The sequence below is a fragment of the Acromyrmex echinatior genome, chromosome 6 (genome assembly GCF_024713525.1).
Source record: "Acromyrmex echinatior isolate Ae372 chromosome 6, ASM2471352v2, whole genome shotgun sequence".
Taxonomy (NCBI): domain Eukaryota; kingdom Metazoa; phylum Arthropoda; class Insecta; order Hymenoptera; family Formicidae; genus Acromyrmex; species Acromyrmex echinatior.
Genome location: NC_141857.1, coordinates 1075297 through 1093420, shown reverse-complemented (window position 1 = coordinate 1093420; position 18124 = coordinate 1075297). Strand labels below are relative to the sequence as shown.

The 18124-nt window shown below is 31.2% G+C and overlaps 1 protein-coding gene across 6 annotated transcripts in view; it reads right to left on the bottom strand.

The window, feature by feature from the left end:
- Positions 1-18124, bottom strand: part of LOC105143165 (Inositol 1,4,5,-trisphosphate receptor) — a 50595-nt gene that overhangs the window by 9595 nt on the left and 22876 nt on the right. For 3 of the 6 annotated variants that reach the window (XM_087407256.1, XM_011051246.2, XM_011051250.2), the window contains exons 3-27: positions 12491-12561; positions 11835-11950; positions 11450-11536; positions 9248-9742; positions 8917-9055; positions 8538-8749; positions 8084-8422; positions 7857-8003; positions 7434-7735; positions 7257-7371; positions 7013-7188; positions 6765-6920; positions 6538-6688; positions 6305-6452; positions 5797-5820; positions 4951-5299; positions 4724-4889; positions 4432-4648; positions 3821-4362; positions 3636-3751; positions 3362-3497; positions 3007-3264; positions 1384-1461; positions 313-433; positions 69-211 (exon numbers count right to left, since the gene is read on the bottom strand). In XM_087407256.1, the coding sequence (XP_087263382.1) occupies positions 69-211; positions 313-433; positions 1384-1461; positions 3007-3264; positions 3362-3497; positions 3636-3751; positions 3821-4362; positions 4432-4648; positions 4724-4889; positions 4951-5299; positions 5797-5820; positions 6305-6452; positions 6538-6688; positions 6765-6920; positions 7013-7188; positions 7257-7371; positions 7434-7735; positions 7857-8003; positions 8084-8422; positions 8538-8749; positions 8917-9055; positions 9248-9742; positions 11450-11536; positions 11835-11950; positions 12491-12561 (4804 nt within the window). The remainder of the gene's footprint in view (positions 1-68; positions 212-312; positions 434-1383; positions 1462-3006; positions 3265-3361; positions 3498-3635; positions 3752-3820; positions 4363-4431; positions 4649-4723; positions 4890-4950; positions 5300-5796; positions 5821-6304; positions 6453-6537; positions 6689-6764; positions 6921-7012; positions 7189-7256; positions 7372-7433; positions 7736-7856; positions 8004-8083; positions 8423-8537; positions 8750-8916; positions 9056-9247; positions 9743-11449; positions 11537-11834; positions 11951-12490; positions 12562-18124) is intronic. The other 3 variants (XM_011051249.2, XM_011051248.2, XM_011051253.2) reach the window with 3 other exon arrangements.

The following is an 18124-nucleotide window of genomic DNA, read 5'->3' as shown; positions in this document are numbered from 1 at the left end:
GCCATTCTAATCAATTTTATAAAAATTTTTATAATTATGAATGTGTTATAAATTATATATATATATACCTGACTTTGACTACGTTCGATTTTTGGTTGTTTAGCAGCTTGCAACCATTTGCTAGTTTGTCTGCTGAGCATAGCTGCTTTGTTGAACATATTAGCGACTTGACTTTCCAAATCAGTCGGTATAGCAATACCTCTTCCTTTAGCTAAAAGATTTAAAAAGTTATATTATCAAAATTTACATAAAAATAAACATTATTTCCGAATTAGTATTTTGAATTTTTTTACAAGTCTAAAAAATACTTACCTACATCTGATAGAGTTCGTATACAATTCTCAACATTGAATCTTTGTCCAGCATTTAACCATGCACATTGTGATACATTAAAAGCTGCATGAAGCAACTGGACAAATATAGGTTGTCTTGTCTGTTCCATGAAAAAATAAATGCAAAAATCAATTAAAATTGTCCATATTATAACAAAATTTTTTTAATGTATAATTGCTTAAAAAAAGCTTCTTAAATATTTTAAATTAATAAATATAGAGAAAAATAAAAAACTGTATTATATTAACATTTTCATAGAGATTCATTATTACATTTTCATAGAGAAAAATTTTTCATCATGTTAAAAAATTCATTTAGAAAGTATCTTTTTAGAAAACATTTTTCAAAATTTATATTATAATCTTGTGTTATTATTTACATATTATACATATTCAATAATTTGCAAATTAAATCATATCGTCTAGCTTATATTTTTTTTTATTATTTATTTAACACACACAATTAAATTCTACTATTATATTAAAATGTCATCTTGCATAAAGTGTAACACACTCATTGCCAAGCAATTAGAATTATTATACACATGCCATATAAATTGTGCAAACTTTTCTTTATAGTTAGAACAATTTAGGAAATACATAGAAATAGAACAAGAAAAAATATTTCGAAGAAAATAGAAGATACAATAATCATAGTTAGCACCAGCAGATAATTTATAAAAGTGCATTCAGTGACAATGAATGTGTTAATTATGCAGAGACATGTGATACAGGCGTAAAGAAGAAAATGCAGTTTGTATTTACAACACGTCAGTGCTCTATGTTGCTAAAACATTTCTAGTATAATCTGCGCGCACACAGTCATAATAGATGTGATCTAAAATATAGTGATCAAATAGATGTGATCAAATATAGTCTAGAATTCTTTATGCCCCTTAAAAGATTAAATATTTATTGTATACAAATGTGAGAAATTTTCTCTTCATTTCATAAAATATTTTAGCCATTATCTCTGATATTGCAGATATATAAAAAATACCATATTATATTCATCAGACATTAAGAAAAGATTCTAACATTCGATACTCACATAGCCAGAAAGATTATTATCTGTATTCCGATCACATTCCTTGATGTTCCAATATAGTCTAGCCTCGTGCAGATGTTTCTATTAGTAAACCAACCCACCACCATATAGATGGACCCATAGACCCAATAAACCAATGTTGTTGATTCAAAGAAGGCCAGGTGTTGCATGCCAAAAACACAGAACATGCCACTGATGCTTTCAGCAATGACCAAGCACACATCATACAATATATAATTAGTATAATTAATACTTGTGTTGCATTGTATTATTATCTACTGCTCAAGATAAAAATTGTAGCACTTAATAATTAGATAAAACTTATAATACGTATAAGAGTGTAATTAATAAAAATATATATTCTATAATATAAAAAAATATATTTTGAAAAACAATTTTGTTCTTTCTCTTTCTATACATATATATATATATATATATGTGTGTGTGTGTATATGTGTATATGTGTGACATGTACTTGGTTAATAAGTGAACTTAATTTATAATGTGTTTGCATGCAAAGCAAGAGATTATTAAATAAAGTATATGTTGATGTATTTTTTACATATACTTTCTAATTAGAATGTTTGCTGTCTTGTGCCATTTTGTACTTCCTTTAAGCAAAACATACGAAAATTATGGTGATTATATGAATAGCTTTTATGATATAAAATTATTTCATTAAATATTATATCGATTTAATGTTTGTGTTATTCTGTATTCATACAGAGATATGTATGAATACTAACACTAATAAAAAATATAAGCTTTACTAAAATTTTCAATTTTGCCTTTTTTTTCTTCATTTTAATAAACTTTAATTTTATAATGAAACACATATTTATAATGAAACATATAAATGTGAAAAGAGAACTTCCAGATAAATAAAAATCTGAATAAGTATATATTTTAACAATTATATATATTATAACCAAAATTTAAAATTAGTAAATATTCAATATTACTTAAATATGTATACATAATCAAAATATACTAACTGTAAGCAAACCTTTGTCAGATGAATATTTCTCTTCTGTATTAAAAGAATTGTGTTATAATTTGAACAAGTAGATTTGAACAAATCCATTTTTATAAATGAAATTTGTGCAACAGAATTTCCATCAAGAAAATAAGGTGCAAAAACTTATTATCTATTCTGAATATTTAGTTTAAAAAGCGTGAATTCTAAATTTAGCTTAACGTGAACAATTTAAAATTAATTTGGTGTTAAACAATATTTAAAAATAAATATTGTCTTGTGAAATTATATTCACTGAAGGACTAAATACCAATAAGATATTATAACATATAGATTAATCAATTAGAAAGAAAAGACATAAAAATATATATATATATATATGAGTGTATGTGTGTATACGTGTGTATATATGTATATATTAGGTGTTGGAATTAATTCGTAGCGTTTTACAAGTGATGGGAAGTACTTTCATTAATGTATTTTTTAATGCTCATGTGAAATAAATAACATTCTTTCATTAAAAAACGCTACGAATTAATTCCAACACCTAATATATATATATATATATATATATATATATATATATATACACACACACACGCGCCATTAAAGATTAATATTTTTTCCTGTAATATAAATGAAGATGTTACCTGTACAGTGGTGCTTTGATCAGAAAATGGACTGCTGAAAAATGTGGATATGATATTCATTAAACAACTTGTCACGTAAGTCTCTAAGGCTGTATCCGCGTGTTGTCGATCATGAGTGGATGTGGCAATTAAACCCATATCAACAATAAAAGATTTTTCGAATAAAGACCACATATGATTTGACGTATAAATTTCCTTCATTTCGACTTCTGTGTCAATGTAACAGTGGTTGAGAAAATTGATGTATGCTTCTTTCACCTATTTATAAATGATTTGAATGAAATGAATTATATACGATGTCAGTAATATTTACTTTAATCAGATATGAGTGTATTAAATTCGATAAAAGATTCACCTCTGGTATACAATCTGGATGTGACACCACAGCAACGATATCATCTAACGGTAAGAGACTGTGACATTTAATTTCTGTATTGACATTTTTGCCCATTGTGCAACAAGCTAGAAGTTTTACCAACTCTACATGATATCTAAAACACAATAAATATATATTTTATGTTTGAGACTCTTAAACATTCAAATAAATCGATACAAAATAGAACATCGTATAATACATAATATATACAATTAAATAATTTTCATTTTAAAAATATGTTAAAGCAACTCACTGAAGAGGACTGCTCTCATCCATTCGATGTCTTTCAGATCGCATCATTTCCACAAAATGATTAAACGAGGCTCTATCATTATAAAATACTAAAACATCTTCTCCCGCTTGAACTAACTATAATAAAAATGAAGCTAGAAAAATATTCCACAAAAGTTATATGCACATAATGTAATGGCATCTTACCTCCTGCATCACCATCTCTTGACATTTTCTAATAAATTGATTCTCAGCTTTTACTATAGTTTGCAAAAACTTCAAATATTGCACATGTTTTCCATGCGTTTCTATACAATGTACGAAATGCTGTATGACTTTCGCACCGACTTCATTGCAAAGAACGGAGTTATCTTGAAAAATACTGCATACTGTCTGCGCCTCTCTTATACCGGGATTCAAGAATAAATCCAGTTGCTTGTGTAGAAGAACTTGATTTTGTTGATTAGATAGACAAAAGTTTTGCAGGAAATCATGTGCCAAACGCATTAATTCGTTCATTCTGACATCTTCTTTGGTGTCGTATGGAACCTGTAATAAATCCAAAACGACAGTGTGCACTCCAACATTGCGCAGAAGTCTCTGCTCGTGTTTGCGTGCCTTTACTTGGCCGCCTGGCAGATTTTGAATACATAGCTTATTCATTCTCATTAATATTTGCTGAATTTTTTTATATTCTTCTGCTTGATCGGGATGTAACGGTGGGCCAATATCCAAATCAATAGCAGATCCTAAAAAATAATTATTTATTCACTTTCCATAAAAAATATGTATAAAGTAATAATTATTAAGACAAAAACCTTGTTTATCTAATGCAGATAACAGAGGTGTTTTACGAGGAGCTGTGGCTTCATCTTCTTCTTCTTTACTCTTCTTCTTCTTATTTCCATGTTCTTCTGTTGCCTTGGATTTATATACCCAAAGCTCAGATTTCTCGACAGATTGGCGTAAAATGTCTAAATCTGCCTTTATTTGTTTGTATGATTCTACGTCACTATCCGAAACTAAAAGCTGCACCTGTTAACCGCGTGTTTATATTATTAAATAATTTTTTTCTCACAATCTTACTTCAATATCTAAAGAAAATCCAACCTGTTTAAATGCTTGTAAAACTTCTTGTCTTTGGCTAAAGTGCCTAAATAATAAATGTAAGGCTCCAGAAACTAATGGAGGATAATCGTGCATAGCTAGATGTAATAGAACGCGTAAAAATGTTCTGCCTCCTTGGCCATCTAAATCTAACGCTGCGCATTCCTCACTAAAAAAATTATTTTTCTGTAAGGTATAACCTTCATACATTGCATTCAAAAATATATTACCTGCTTCCAAATATTCCTTCTGCCTGTGCACTAATTGAATCTAAATCAATAGCTTTTTGCCCTAAAGTCACATCTCCAGTCTTCTCTGCAGCAGTTAATGCTGTCTCATCGAATTCTCGTTTAAATATACTCAAAAGACAAGAGATTCTGTAATCCAATCTAACATCCAGAATAAACTGCAAAATTTCGATTATCTTGAGTTTCGTATCCATCACTAAGGGATATTCTTTCTTCATCAACGGCTTTGGTCTTGGAGAAGAGCTAGCTAACACTTGACCGGCTGGTCCTAATGTTAAATTTGTCATCACAGCACCCATATCGCCAATGCATCTAAGAATACCTCCTTCAGCTATTTAAAAACATAAGAAATAAAAGTTTATATTAAGCCAATAAATAACAAAATAATAATTGCATAATATTACATATGTATATAATATTATTGTACATATTTACATATATTACATAGTAAAAAATTATAGTGCAGAAAAATTTAATTTGTGTTAAAAAATAAAAACTAGTATATAAAATAATGACTCTTTTGTTACTTGTTATGGAAAAAGGACAAGAAATTTACTTCAAAAATAATGAAATAAAATAATATTTGTCTAATAATTAAGGATGTTAGATATCATAAATTGTTAATATAGGATATTTTTATATTCATGTTTCTAATATTTATTTCTAACAAGAGAGTATTATTATAAAAATATTTAAGCAAAAGCTTTATAAGAAGCTTTGTGAATTTACTTTGTACAATGTACAAGATTGCATGCTTAATCTTGTTAATATTCATTCCGTATAATACAGTCTAATTAGTTTTTAACAAGCTTTCTAATAGGATATTACCTGCCTCCTCAGAATCCGTATCAGCTGTGATAAAATATTTACAAGAGTAAATTGATTAATTTTAAATATATTTACCATTCTATATATATTATAAGTAATTTACCACACATAGTTGAGTAAACTTTATTATCAAAGATATTTTATGTAAGCGAGAAGTATGGATTACATATAGTACTAATATATTACAGTATAAAAAAGAATATTATATACAAGTTTCTGAAAGCGAAACTAGAATGTAAAAGCTGCTCATGAAAATGATTAAAAGAATAGGAGAGAAAGTTTATTATATCGGTGATACACCAATGTATTATATAATACAAGTAAATCAAATTTCATTTTATGTTACGAGATTACTACCATGCGCGCGAATGGTAATATATATAAATGAATCGATGTCTTCACTACTAAATATTATTTATGGGGTTAATTAAAAATTTGTCAATAAATGGTATAGAACATAATTTATAAATTATGTATCATTAAATAGAAGTAATAGAATTAAACTTACAATCAATATCCCCCGTAGGTATCTTCCCATCGGTGGATTCATTCTCTGACACACAATCCAGAATACTAAGTAACGTCTTTGTTAAACTTAATAGATCATTAAAACTGTAGAATCCAAAATAAATTAGATCACGTGCTAATTTAACAACCTAGCGAAATACGTAAGAGCAACGAATTAATTAGAGCTTATTATATATTTAAGAGATAAGTAGAGACATAAGAAAAAGTATGTACCTCAAATGTAAGCTTATTTTGCTCTTGATCCCCAAAAGACCACATTTTCGCGACAACGTTACATAGATAATCCTCAACAAACATGATTGTTGAACTAAATTTAGTACGAACAGCCTCTTTATTTTGATCCGGCATTTTATTCGTATCATAACTAAAATTACGAAAAAGATAAAGAAAAATTTTAATTCCTTTTTTCTATTCAAATTTTATTAAGTTTTTTTACGTACTCGTTTATGCTCATTTTAGACGGGATTTCAGACCAAAGACGAGCATATTTTACGGGAGTTACTTGTTCTTGCGGATCTCTATCTACGTGAAGGTGTAACATTAATCGGCAAAATGATGCGCGTAATTCATATGGCACTGTTTCATCTTCCATACATCTACAAAAGATAATATCATAGAAAATGAGATGTGTCGAATGTGTTTTAAATTTAAGAATAATCCTTACTTAAAAAATAAATGTACAACTTACTTAAGTATAAGATCAATGTCCAAATGTAATGACAGATTATTTAATGCTAAATACTGTCTATTCAGGCACATGTTACTAAAAAGATTCAATTGATGCCTGTAATAGTCTAATATTGCTGCGTCTTGAATGTTTCCCATCTTTGCTCCTCTTGATAACTCGCTCAAAGACATTGATTTCTGCATTAAACATCATATTAATTTGCATATTACTATCTACTAATAAACTACATATTAAGCTTACTAACAGCTCCATTATTCCATTCCAATACAACTTCAAACTCCTCTATAACAGTGATTTTTGGTTCAGAGTTTTCTTGCTTCTCATCGATATCTTCAACTTCTACCTGGGTTTTCACCATTCTGGAGTAAATAAAATGTATCAGAGAGAAATTAACACTGTTTATATTGTTTATTATACTTACTTTGTTCCTATCAGAATATCCTTGTTCTTTTCACTAAGTACGCTTTTACAAATTAATTCTTGTGTCACGGCTATTGCTTTCTTATTAGAAATACACAGATCCGACAGATAATCCAAAAATCTCGATTGCCAGTTACGCATATTTTTTCTAACGAGACCCACAAATGTCTCTATTTCCGCAGCTGTTATGTGTTTTTCCAACAATTTTCTGTTGTTATGTAAAAGCGCAGTAATGGTATCTTCCGCTAGAATATCGTAGCCGATTTGTTTTTGCATAAATGCAAAATGTTTAGCAATGTATTCCTATATAAAAAAAAATATAAAAATATTTTTAAAATAATATTTACAATATATTATAATCATTCAGTCATCCATTTATTCATTCATTCAAATCTCTTGTATCAAAAGCTCAATATCGCAATACCTGATTCTTTCTATAATCCTGTTGAGAAAGTCTGAGTATTCGATAACACAGACGAAACATGTATTTATATGGCGCATGTCTCGGATCATTAAGCTCCTCTATTCTAAGAAATGGTCCCTCACCTTCTGCAGATTCCAAGAATGGAGCCTACAATTAAAGTGTCGTGAAACGTTCTCATTCATACTGATATCTTTACACAATCAAAGTCTGCTTGAAAGTTAAAATACCTGCAATATTTTGAACAGCTGGCCAAGAATGTATTGTTCGCGCAATAATTTCTGACGATCCCTCACAGGACCATCCTTTACATTTGTCACGACTAGTTCTAACGCTTCAGATTTATTTTGTTCATTTTCTGATCCAGCAATAAAGTATACAATGTCTTGCAGCAAGCTAGTAACAGCTCTTCGTTCATTGTGTGAGATCGTACCTTTTTCTAGCTTACTATTCATTGCCGTCAACACCTTGCAAGCATCATTTGCGAAATCTAAATCGCGTACTTCAACCGGTGACACAGATCTCAAAGCAAATGCTTCTTTATCCTCTTTACTAGTCGCGCAACCCACCTAATAAGTAATTAAAACGCCCTAATTTAATTAATATTTCTTCGATTTATATATTTCACTTACAATATTTGATGCTTAATATATATAATGTAATCACTAGAATACGCTACAATACCTTCGACATCACAGGCTTCTCATCATCCTTATCGATCGGTACACTTGTTGAATGGACCCAAGTATTTGTGCATATGTGATGTAATCTCACAAAGGACGACTGCGGAACCAAACTATCGCCCCGCGTTAAAGTTGTGGGATCTAATTCAAACAATGAGCTAATCTCATTGCTGTGCGGCACCGACACTAATCTATAGACCGGTCCAGGTGGATCTATTAAATCATACATATAAATGATCAATTTGTTCTTAATTAACCGCAAACAGTAAGTATTTTTATATAGAATAAGTTATGATACATCATCAATCATTTTCTAATTATTTAAAATACTGGATGTATACTCTAACATATTAATTTCCAAGTATCTATAAATGTCATACCACGCTTTCCCTTCACGGGTTCCCGTGGTTCATCCGTGTCAACCTCAGCGGCGAGATATTGGCCAGTTGCTAGATGTTTAAATCTGAACAGTGAATTCCAGTGGCCAGCACCGCCTCTACAAGGATCGTGTTGCACCACCTATTTATTAACAAATAAATAAAGAACATTTACTTATAAAAATAAGGTATGTCAAAAGCAATCAGTATAAACGCAATAAGAATTAGAGTAATAAAATGTTTGCAAAAACTCAGTGAATATCTCTTTCGAATATTGCATGTTAAGTAAAAAAGCATCTTCATAGATAAATTTATGTAAATTAAATCAGCTCACCTCGACTTCCCACAAGGCTTTGCTACTGGTAGCCGCGGTAGCGCTGGTTCTGCCTGTCGTCCTGAGAAACACATGTTGCTTCTTCTTGTATTCGTCCATGGTTAGAAACTTTTCTTGCTCAGCGTGAAACAGCCGCACTACGTCACCGCCTTTGAGGATCTCTTCCTGGTTTTCCCGATGCTCCATGAAGAGGGTCACCTTCCAGGAGGTGGATGAATTTACGACGTTAACTTCCTTGCAGCCGGGATTGTCGCTCAGCTCGTAATTGGCGGCTACATGAAGACCTTGACGACCCGCGTTTACCGGCTCCATGATCACCTTGTCGCCGACGACGACACTATCGCCGTCGCTACGCAGCTTGTAGAATGGCATTATGTAAAACCATGAACCCTCGTTTCCATTCGCGTCCAAGTAAACCCTCATCGCGTTCTTTTCTAGTAACGCCGGCAGCCTCTTGTTGACCGTCAGGAATTTGTTTGATTTGAGATGCAATAACTGCCACAGACAAGTCATAAATAATTATATTTGTATACTGGTAGAGATAAAAAAAGGTAACTTATCCTTTGATATATCGCGTATTTATATTATTAGCGTCTCAAATCGATTGCGGTTAACGTCCGAACGTTTCAGCGCACAGTCACATCTGAGATAATTAAATTTAAAAAAAAATTAAGAATATATATATATTGTATTCATATTCACATTTAACTTTGACCGATTATTGGCATTCTCTATCATATTAATCCTTTGAGTTAAATAATATTTTATTATTTTTAACTTCCATGTATGTCAAAATATACATCAATCCATTTCTGCAATTAAATTTTTAGTTACGAAGTAAACAATGTTATGTATGTATCCAGTAAATTAAATTTAATCAAGTACATTTCTTGAATTAAATTGTTTAACTCCATTATTTACAATTAATTAAATTAATGACATTGAGTAAAAGCAGTGTGGTGATCTAGATAAATAAATTAAAAATAACTAAAACTGAGTATAACATATATAATTTGATGTTTTATAAATTTAACAGTTTTCTATGTTTGATGCGTGTAAATATAATGTAAATTTATTTATAAACGCACGCAGCGCAATGTCGATAAAATTAATCTATATGCTAATTGCATATTCGTACGTTTGCGTTTACAATATTTGCGATGAGCAATTGGAACAAAATTGTATTTTGTTATGATAAATCATTTTGCAAGTTAAAAAAGTTATAATAAGATAATTTTGCAACGTACAATACAACGTATATCGTGCAACCGAGATAATATAAAATAAAGATGATTAATTAACTTATATGTAATACATCAATATAGTGTACGAAAGATAAGAGAATCGATAATTCGATGAAGAATACATTATAGCAGAAATTAATTGAACGTCTAATGGCGTCCTTTGCTACGATCGAAGATATAATCTATATACAGGTACAACATAACGTTCATTCCACGATGTTATCTCATCTGCCGATGATCAAAGTGCTATACTTTTTAGCAACAATGTGTTACAACGCGAAACAGAAACTTAATTATTTGTAAATTTAGCAATAAGAAATAAGTAATGGCCGTAACGGTCAAAGTTAGATCTTTAATGTTTAAATAATTCAATCTGAATTACTATATATACTCTATATATATATATATATATATATATATATATATATATATATATCATATTTATAGTCATTCAAACTTTGCGTCGAAATATTTTTCCGATCTTAAACGCAATTTGTGTAAAACGCATTATGTATCAACGCAATTACTGAGTAATATCGTGAATTAAATTTGCAAGCAATTTTAATAATTTGATATTCAATCAGGCATCATATTAAGATGTTAATTATTTGTTACAGACTTAGTTTCGCCATTTAATGTCACTTCTATTTTCTGACATGGCAACAATATCGCGGAGAAAGAAAATCTCGTTAATTAACAAATACTTCTACAAGGCAGATAACTACGTCAATACGATGGATGTACCAAACAGTTTTTATGATCGCTTTGCGAAAAAAGAAGGTGTTAAGAGGAAAGCCGCTCCCCTAACGATATTGATAAATCTATTATTATTCATATATATAGCTACTTTACGTTATAAGAATATGCGGTCAAGCATAAAGCGCTCAAGATATGCATTAATAAAATAATGTCACTCACAAGGGATTTTTTTCTAGCAAAAAAAGATTTATTTTCTTACCTGTATGACATTACCGTAGGAAACCACCGTGCCCAGTAGTTTCTTGTTTTCAGTCTCATTTTGCTTTTTCTCAATTTCGGCCGCATGCTGAGAAAAAGATAAATCCTATTAAATGGCAATCGAGGAAAATAAACAAATTCCGTTATATAATCAGTAAACAGGTCTCAATATTAAGAACTGATTGAATATGTCTATAAATATTCTGTATAGTGTTCATATTATCATGCATCTAGTTACTCTTCAGAGCAACGCGTGTTAACAAATGTATCCATTTCCAGTTTTAAAATATGTAAGAAAAATATGTCTGTATAAGTGAGTATTTCCTGTAATCTCTTTAATTAAAAATGTGAATTAATTAAACAATTTAGCATCTTTTGCAACTTACGTGAAGTCTTTTCAGCAAGATAGCATCTGTGCCCGAACTCGCACTCTGTTTTGCTGCCTTCCAGAATTGCTTTTGAGCGGAGTACCGATTCATGGGACATATTTTGAAGAGGCAATCTAAAAAAATACATTTCGTTATAGCTCGAGTTTATTTTACGGAGGTATCAAATGTATACTCTCTTCAAAAAAATTATGGAAATTGAAAATTTATACTTTCCGTATAAAAATGAATGTTATACATATAAATGTATACATATAAAACAGTTCAACAAAGTCAATATTTAATAATATATATATATAATATATATATATATATATATTTAACAATACAATTTTATAGTTTAAATGAAAATTTTGTCATTTTATTTTAATCTATTTTTTATTGAAACAATTTTTTATCTAAAAAAAATTCTAAATTGCTAGCAAACTTTTGTATTACTTTCAAATACAGTATAGAAAAATTTGTAATTTTTTTATTTTATTACACATTTTTAATATACATATAATACATATAATACATTTTTAACATCATCTGCTTAAATTTTCGCGAAATAAAATGTTTAAAAAAATTAGATATCAAAAAAGCTGCCATTAATAATTAAAAAAACAAAATCGATCAAAAAGCAAAGACAAAAACATCTAAAAAATATGAATTACCTCTGAATTTCTTCGGTGGATTCGACAAATCTCCAGCTTCGGGACATACTACACACCTGTCATCGACCAACCTGAAAATAATATATAACATATATAAATGTTATGTCGAATTAACATGTATATATGCAATGTATATAATATATTAACCGTTTTAAAACAGCCAATGAATAATTTCATAAAATCGCTCGTTTATCAAAGAATAAAGTAAACATGTCTATCTTCTTTCGAAAAGTAAAACTATTATTAATATACGAATGTATTACATATCATAATAAAAAATATATTCTTTGAATATTTATTACGCATTAACTTTGCACTTTTTTTTTGTAGTAACTAGCCTAATCATATCACAATAACATATTATATATCACGTAACACTGATAATGCACGAAGCTCCAGCGTGGAGCGGATATAATATAACCACACCTCCAGTTTTGCAGCTATGCAATATCGACATAGCGAGCGAATCATCGTTAAATAAATGTGGTCCAGGTGGAGCAGAACAGCGACCTGTAGGTCGATATTGAGGCAGATCCTGGCTTGTCTTGCGCCTGACAGCAGTGGCAGCTTTAAAGCATTGCGTAAAAACGGAAGAGAGAGAGAGAGAGAGAGAGAGAGAGAGAGAGAGAGAGAGAGAAATAGGCTTTTATATCGTACGTAAAGAATTACGCACAAAGAATTACCATAAAAACAATGTTTATGTTGCTATAAAAAATATAGACATCTAAAATACAAATTTAAAAAAAATCCACGTGTATTTTTTTCTATAGCTTTCTGTTTTTATCTGTCATGATCGTAAAATTTCATCACAATTGTTGCGTAAAAACTAAGCACACAGAATCATCATTGTTGGCAAATTCTGCAATTTTTTATATTGTACGCTACATGTATTGTGTATGTGATTTTGTGTAGCATTTTCCCGCGGGAAAAAAAGTTTACAATAGAAATGTCGAAGTAGAACGTGACGTCATTTTGCAATGAAAACACAAAGGTGTGATCGCAACTCGGCAGACACCAAGCGAACTATTGATCCAGTTATCTCGCATTAATAGGACGTAAAATGATCCCATCACATCTTGCATAATGTAATCGCGCAAGAACTCAAGGTGAATAATTAGAAACGTTGTCGGGTTAAGCATGCATTAAATTTACCCAGAAATGTAAAGTATACGACGAGAAATAACAGCATGAAAAGCGTAACTTGCAACTATCACATGCTCGGATTGCGACTCAATCTCGAGTACAAATCGAGATATCATCGGTAGCTTATCTGGGTTTAAATAGAAGCTAATAATTAAGATAACGAGCTAATATCGCGTCGATTAACATTTTATTAATTAAATATATATTGTAAGTCGTATCAAGATATATTTTCAGAATATAAATCATGTCCTTATCGCGCTCCATACATTAATTGTTTAATGTTAACATCCATAAGTCATCTAATCGTATTTTTCCTCGACCATCTGTCTGAAAACTATATAACTATTTTAAAATTAATACTTTTTTCTGATAACCATTGAAAATATTTCTTTGTTAACCGCTACTAAGTATGTATAAATATAAGCTTGTCTAACTTGCTAACAAGATTGTGATTAGGTTTCTCTCAACAAAGGTAAGCTCCTCGCGAGTTGAAGGGAATATTCACAATTCACATCTCACCTAAATCCACAATCCACGCAAGAGAAATACCTTACATTAAATAATCCTTGACATTTTAATAAAAGAGGCATGTAACGCGTATAAAATCATATGTAATGTATCATATTTAAAAAGAATATAATTCTCTCGTAAAGTCACAAAATAAATAAACAGAAGTTAATAAAATATATAAATTGTCTATTCTTTCAAAAAACAACAGCAAATAAATTTCAATATCAATTTCATTTTCGTGGAAAGCACCAGCATGATACAAATAGCGTTATACATTCTTTCTCTACTTTACAGTAAAATTAATAAGCAAATCTAATAAACAGTATAAAGATTTCAAGCACAAAGCTCGCTCGCGGTAACATTTCAAAGAGTATTCACAACTTTAAATTTGTTTACAACAAAAATAATTGCATGGGTGCTTCTCGCGAGATGCGAGACTGCTTCAATTAATTGTGACTGATTTTCTCGTTCGTGGTGCACAGTCGACGATTTATCGATTGTTTTCGCATTGAAGGGAACGTGTCGGATAATAGAGCACTTTGGGCGACCTCCTGACAGCGGAGCTGCCGAAACAATAGATGAATTGTATGATAAAGTCAGAGCACACACCGAAGAATCTCCATCCATTTGGTGTGCAAACACAGGGAGAGAACTCCTGTGCATCGCCGTATCTGTCTATGGCACATGATCGTAAATACGTGTGTACTTAGCGTGATTAACGGCAACACTTTACGCTGTCATGATTAATGCTGCTTTACGTTTCTGAAGCCGCCGTGGCGAATAAAACACGAATTTGCTTCGCCTTACATAACAGGTCAAAGATATCCAGCGCGAGATATCTGAGATGCTTTTTAAACTTTTATGGGTAAAATTCTCAGAATTCTTGAGAAAAAGTGGAGTTTCGAAAATAAATTTGCGATGACAAATATGATATTAACATTATTAATGGAAAAATTAATTTTGTGAAAAGTATTATTATTTTATCTTATCTCTCTGTAAAGATCTTTTGAAATGAATTTTAAATGGACAACAATTTAGAAACGATTTAAATTTAGGTATTTATTACGTGACATATCGCTATTATAATTTCTTACAACAATGACTCAGAAATGATTTCGAATTATTTTCAGAAAAAAAATGGAAATATAAAAAGAAAAAAAGAAAAAATATACTTTAAAAGATATTCTTTTATAAATTCCTCTACAGTTATTACATCAAAATTGCATTTCGAAATCAATATTATAAAATTTTATAATGATTCAAAACATTCAAATGTTTCTTTCTGAAAAACTTTGCTTTTTGAGTTATGTCAGTCATTGTTGGAGCAAATGAACGATATATGCAAAAATGTCTATATCATAAATTTTATATACAACATAATAATGTTGACAGTTCTTTCTTACTTCTTCTTTGAACCTTCTTCAAGAAATTTATTTGTAACAATATCGCGAATATTAATATACCACGTGGAAATACTCATTGGCCTTGAAATACCGTAGCACGATTTAACAACGTCTGCGCGAGTGACAAAGCCGCTGCAAAACAAAGCTGCAAGAGACGTCGTAATTGTTTCAAAGGAAGAATAATATTTGAACGTGGCACGAGAGCGAAAAGTTAAAAAAAAAAAAAGAAAATGGTCGGTTCGAGCAGACGAGATGCGGTTTCCAAAGCGGGCATATAACTCGGAATATTATTTAGATCAGAAGGCGCTATGACGACTATAGGATAACACACACATACACATGTACAAAATCCGATATTGTTATTTCTAGCGACGCCGTGTCACCGTTGCTACTCTGCATCGAGCGCAGCTGGGATTACAAGAGGATCGCCGTTGTCACGTAGTTGTTGCTGTGTTTGTTGTTGAAGTATCAGAAATGAAGCGGAAGGCGAGCAACTCGGGCGTGCACAAAATTGCAAATATAAAAATATATAAATTCTTTAGGCGACCGAGATGCATGCGACGTTCCCGTGTTTTTAATTCAAAATATCCCTGTTAAAGCCGTCAATGAATATTTAAAAAAATTGAAAACTTTCCGTAAGTTTCAATTATTTCATAATTGCTCGTAGGGGCGAAAGGAGAAATAACATCCTTCGAAAATCCAATGTAATTAATATTAAAATCAGTGTGTCAAAATAACAGAAAATATATTTGCGACTGATTATTAATCATAATTCATTTATTATTAATAAACTTCCAATTACATATTCAAATGAATAAAATTTTTGTCTATAATAGTTCGAGTAATTTGGATTTCTATCATGAATAAATACATATATGCGTAATGCAACCAGTTTACGTCTAAATAATTACATGCGTTTGCATACATTCGGAAGATACACTAAATTATAAACCGCAAATTAGCACGAGAATTAATAAATCTACTTAAGCCGTTAACAAACATCTCTATCATCGTGATTCCGAAGTGGCAATAAAGAACACAAGTGTGACATGACAGATAGTGCATTGGTTTCTCGTACCAGAGATCCCAGGTCCGATCCAGGTCCTGGTTAGGAATCAAAATATTTACACTCGTGTCTCCTCTCGGAAAAGGCTGGCAACCTTCCGAAGAGTATCCTTGCCTCAGAAACACCTCTCGAAAAATCCGCCGTTCGGAACTGACTTTAAAACTAAGTTCCATAGCTTGTGACAATTGAATAAGTGTGCACAAGCATATAAGAGAGGTAACACAGACCAGAGGCCTAATGTAAGAAGAAGAAGAGAACAAATATATTTATAATTAAAAACTATATATACCCTCGATTCTTGTTTGTATTTCTCTCGTAACAAGGCAGTATTAACATCGTAAGTATTTTCAATGCTTCTTCATGTTCGAAGTCAAAAACACAGAATCGAGGGACTCTGTTTGTATGACAATTTGTGGAAAAAATAGCATTTGCAATTTTGCAAATGTCATATGAACAGGATTCCTCGCTACGTTTTTGACTTCAAACATCGAACACTTTACAAAACATCAAATAACGCCAAACAGTTTATCATTTAAAAATTATTTATTTATAGCACGCGCATAATAATGCATAATAATACGTGAGAGCCCCTTTTAATCAGTATCCGATACAACAATATTAAAATATTCGCATAAAGCCGGGGAAGGAGCAAGATGGGGCGATAAGGCCCAAAATATATACGCGCCACTGCTCGATGAAAGCACCTTACGCTTGGAAAATTAAACCCGCAAATTTACGAGACAAGTTCGCAAGTAATCATTTTCGCACCTAACTCCGCCAGTGTTTTTACGACCATCACAACATCGCTCGCGCGGGCATTAATTAACAGCCCTTTCATCCACGGCAAGTTACCGCATCGGCTGTCACTCCGCGACCAACGCGAGTGACAGGTGCACGTGGGATCGGAGATGTTACGTCACGAGAGAAATAGTTGTTCTGTCAACGTCGAAATCGCCTGTGGCGGTCATGTAACGTATAACACAAATCGCGTATCACCCGCGTTATCTGCATTCGACCTGTATCAATCTCATGAAATTGAGTAAATTCCACGGATGCCACGGATTAATGTTGCACGTCGCTTCTCTGGTATGGACAATGCCACGAGATTGTTACATTTCGGCAACATGAAACGCGTTCCCTTACAAAACTCAAATACTAGCCAATTTAATACCAACTAATTTATACTAAAAGGCAGTAATTAATTACTTATTTGGAGTACCACAAGTACCGAGCAACAATACTTTTAATATTTAAAAAATAATTAATTATTATCTTTAATTTAGTATTGGCCAGCATTAAATTTCTGTAAGGGTGGTCTCTGACGTGTAATGATTGTACTGTAAAACAGCGCGATTCTTACAAGTATTATTCACAAATTCGTGAATCTCGTTTTATCACGCATTACGATCTTTTCTTGCGCGAACAATATACGAAATTATTGTACTAGCGAGCCGTCGGCTCGAAACAAATGTGTATACGAAACAATATAATGCCGCTAAATGCTGGCATTGT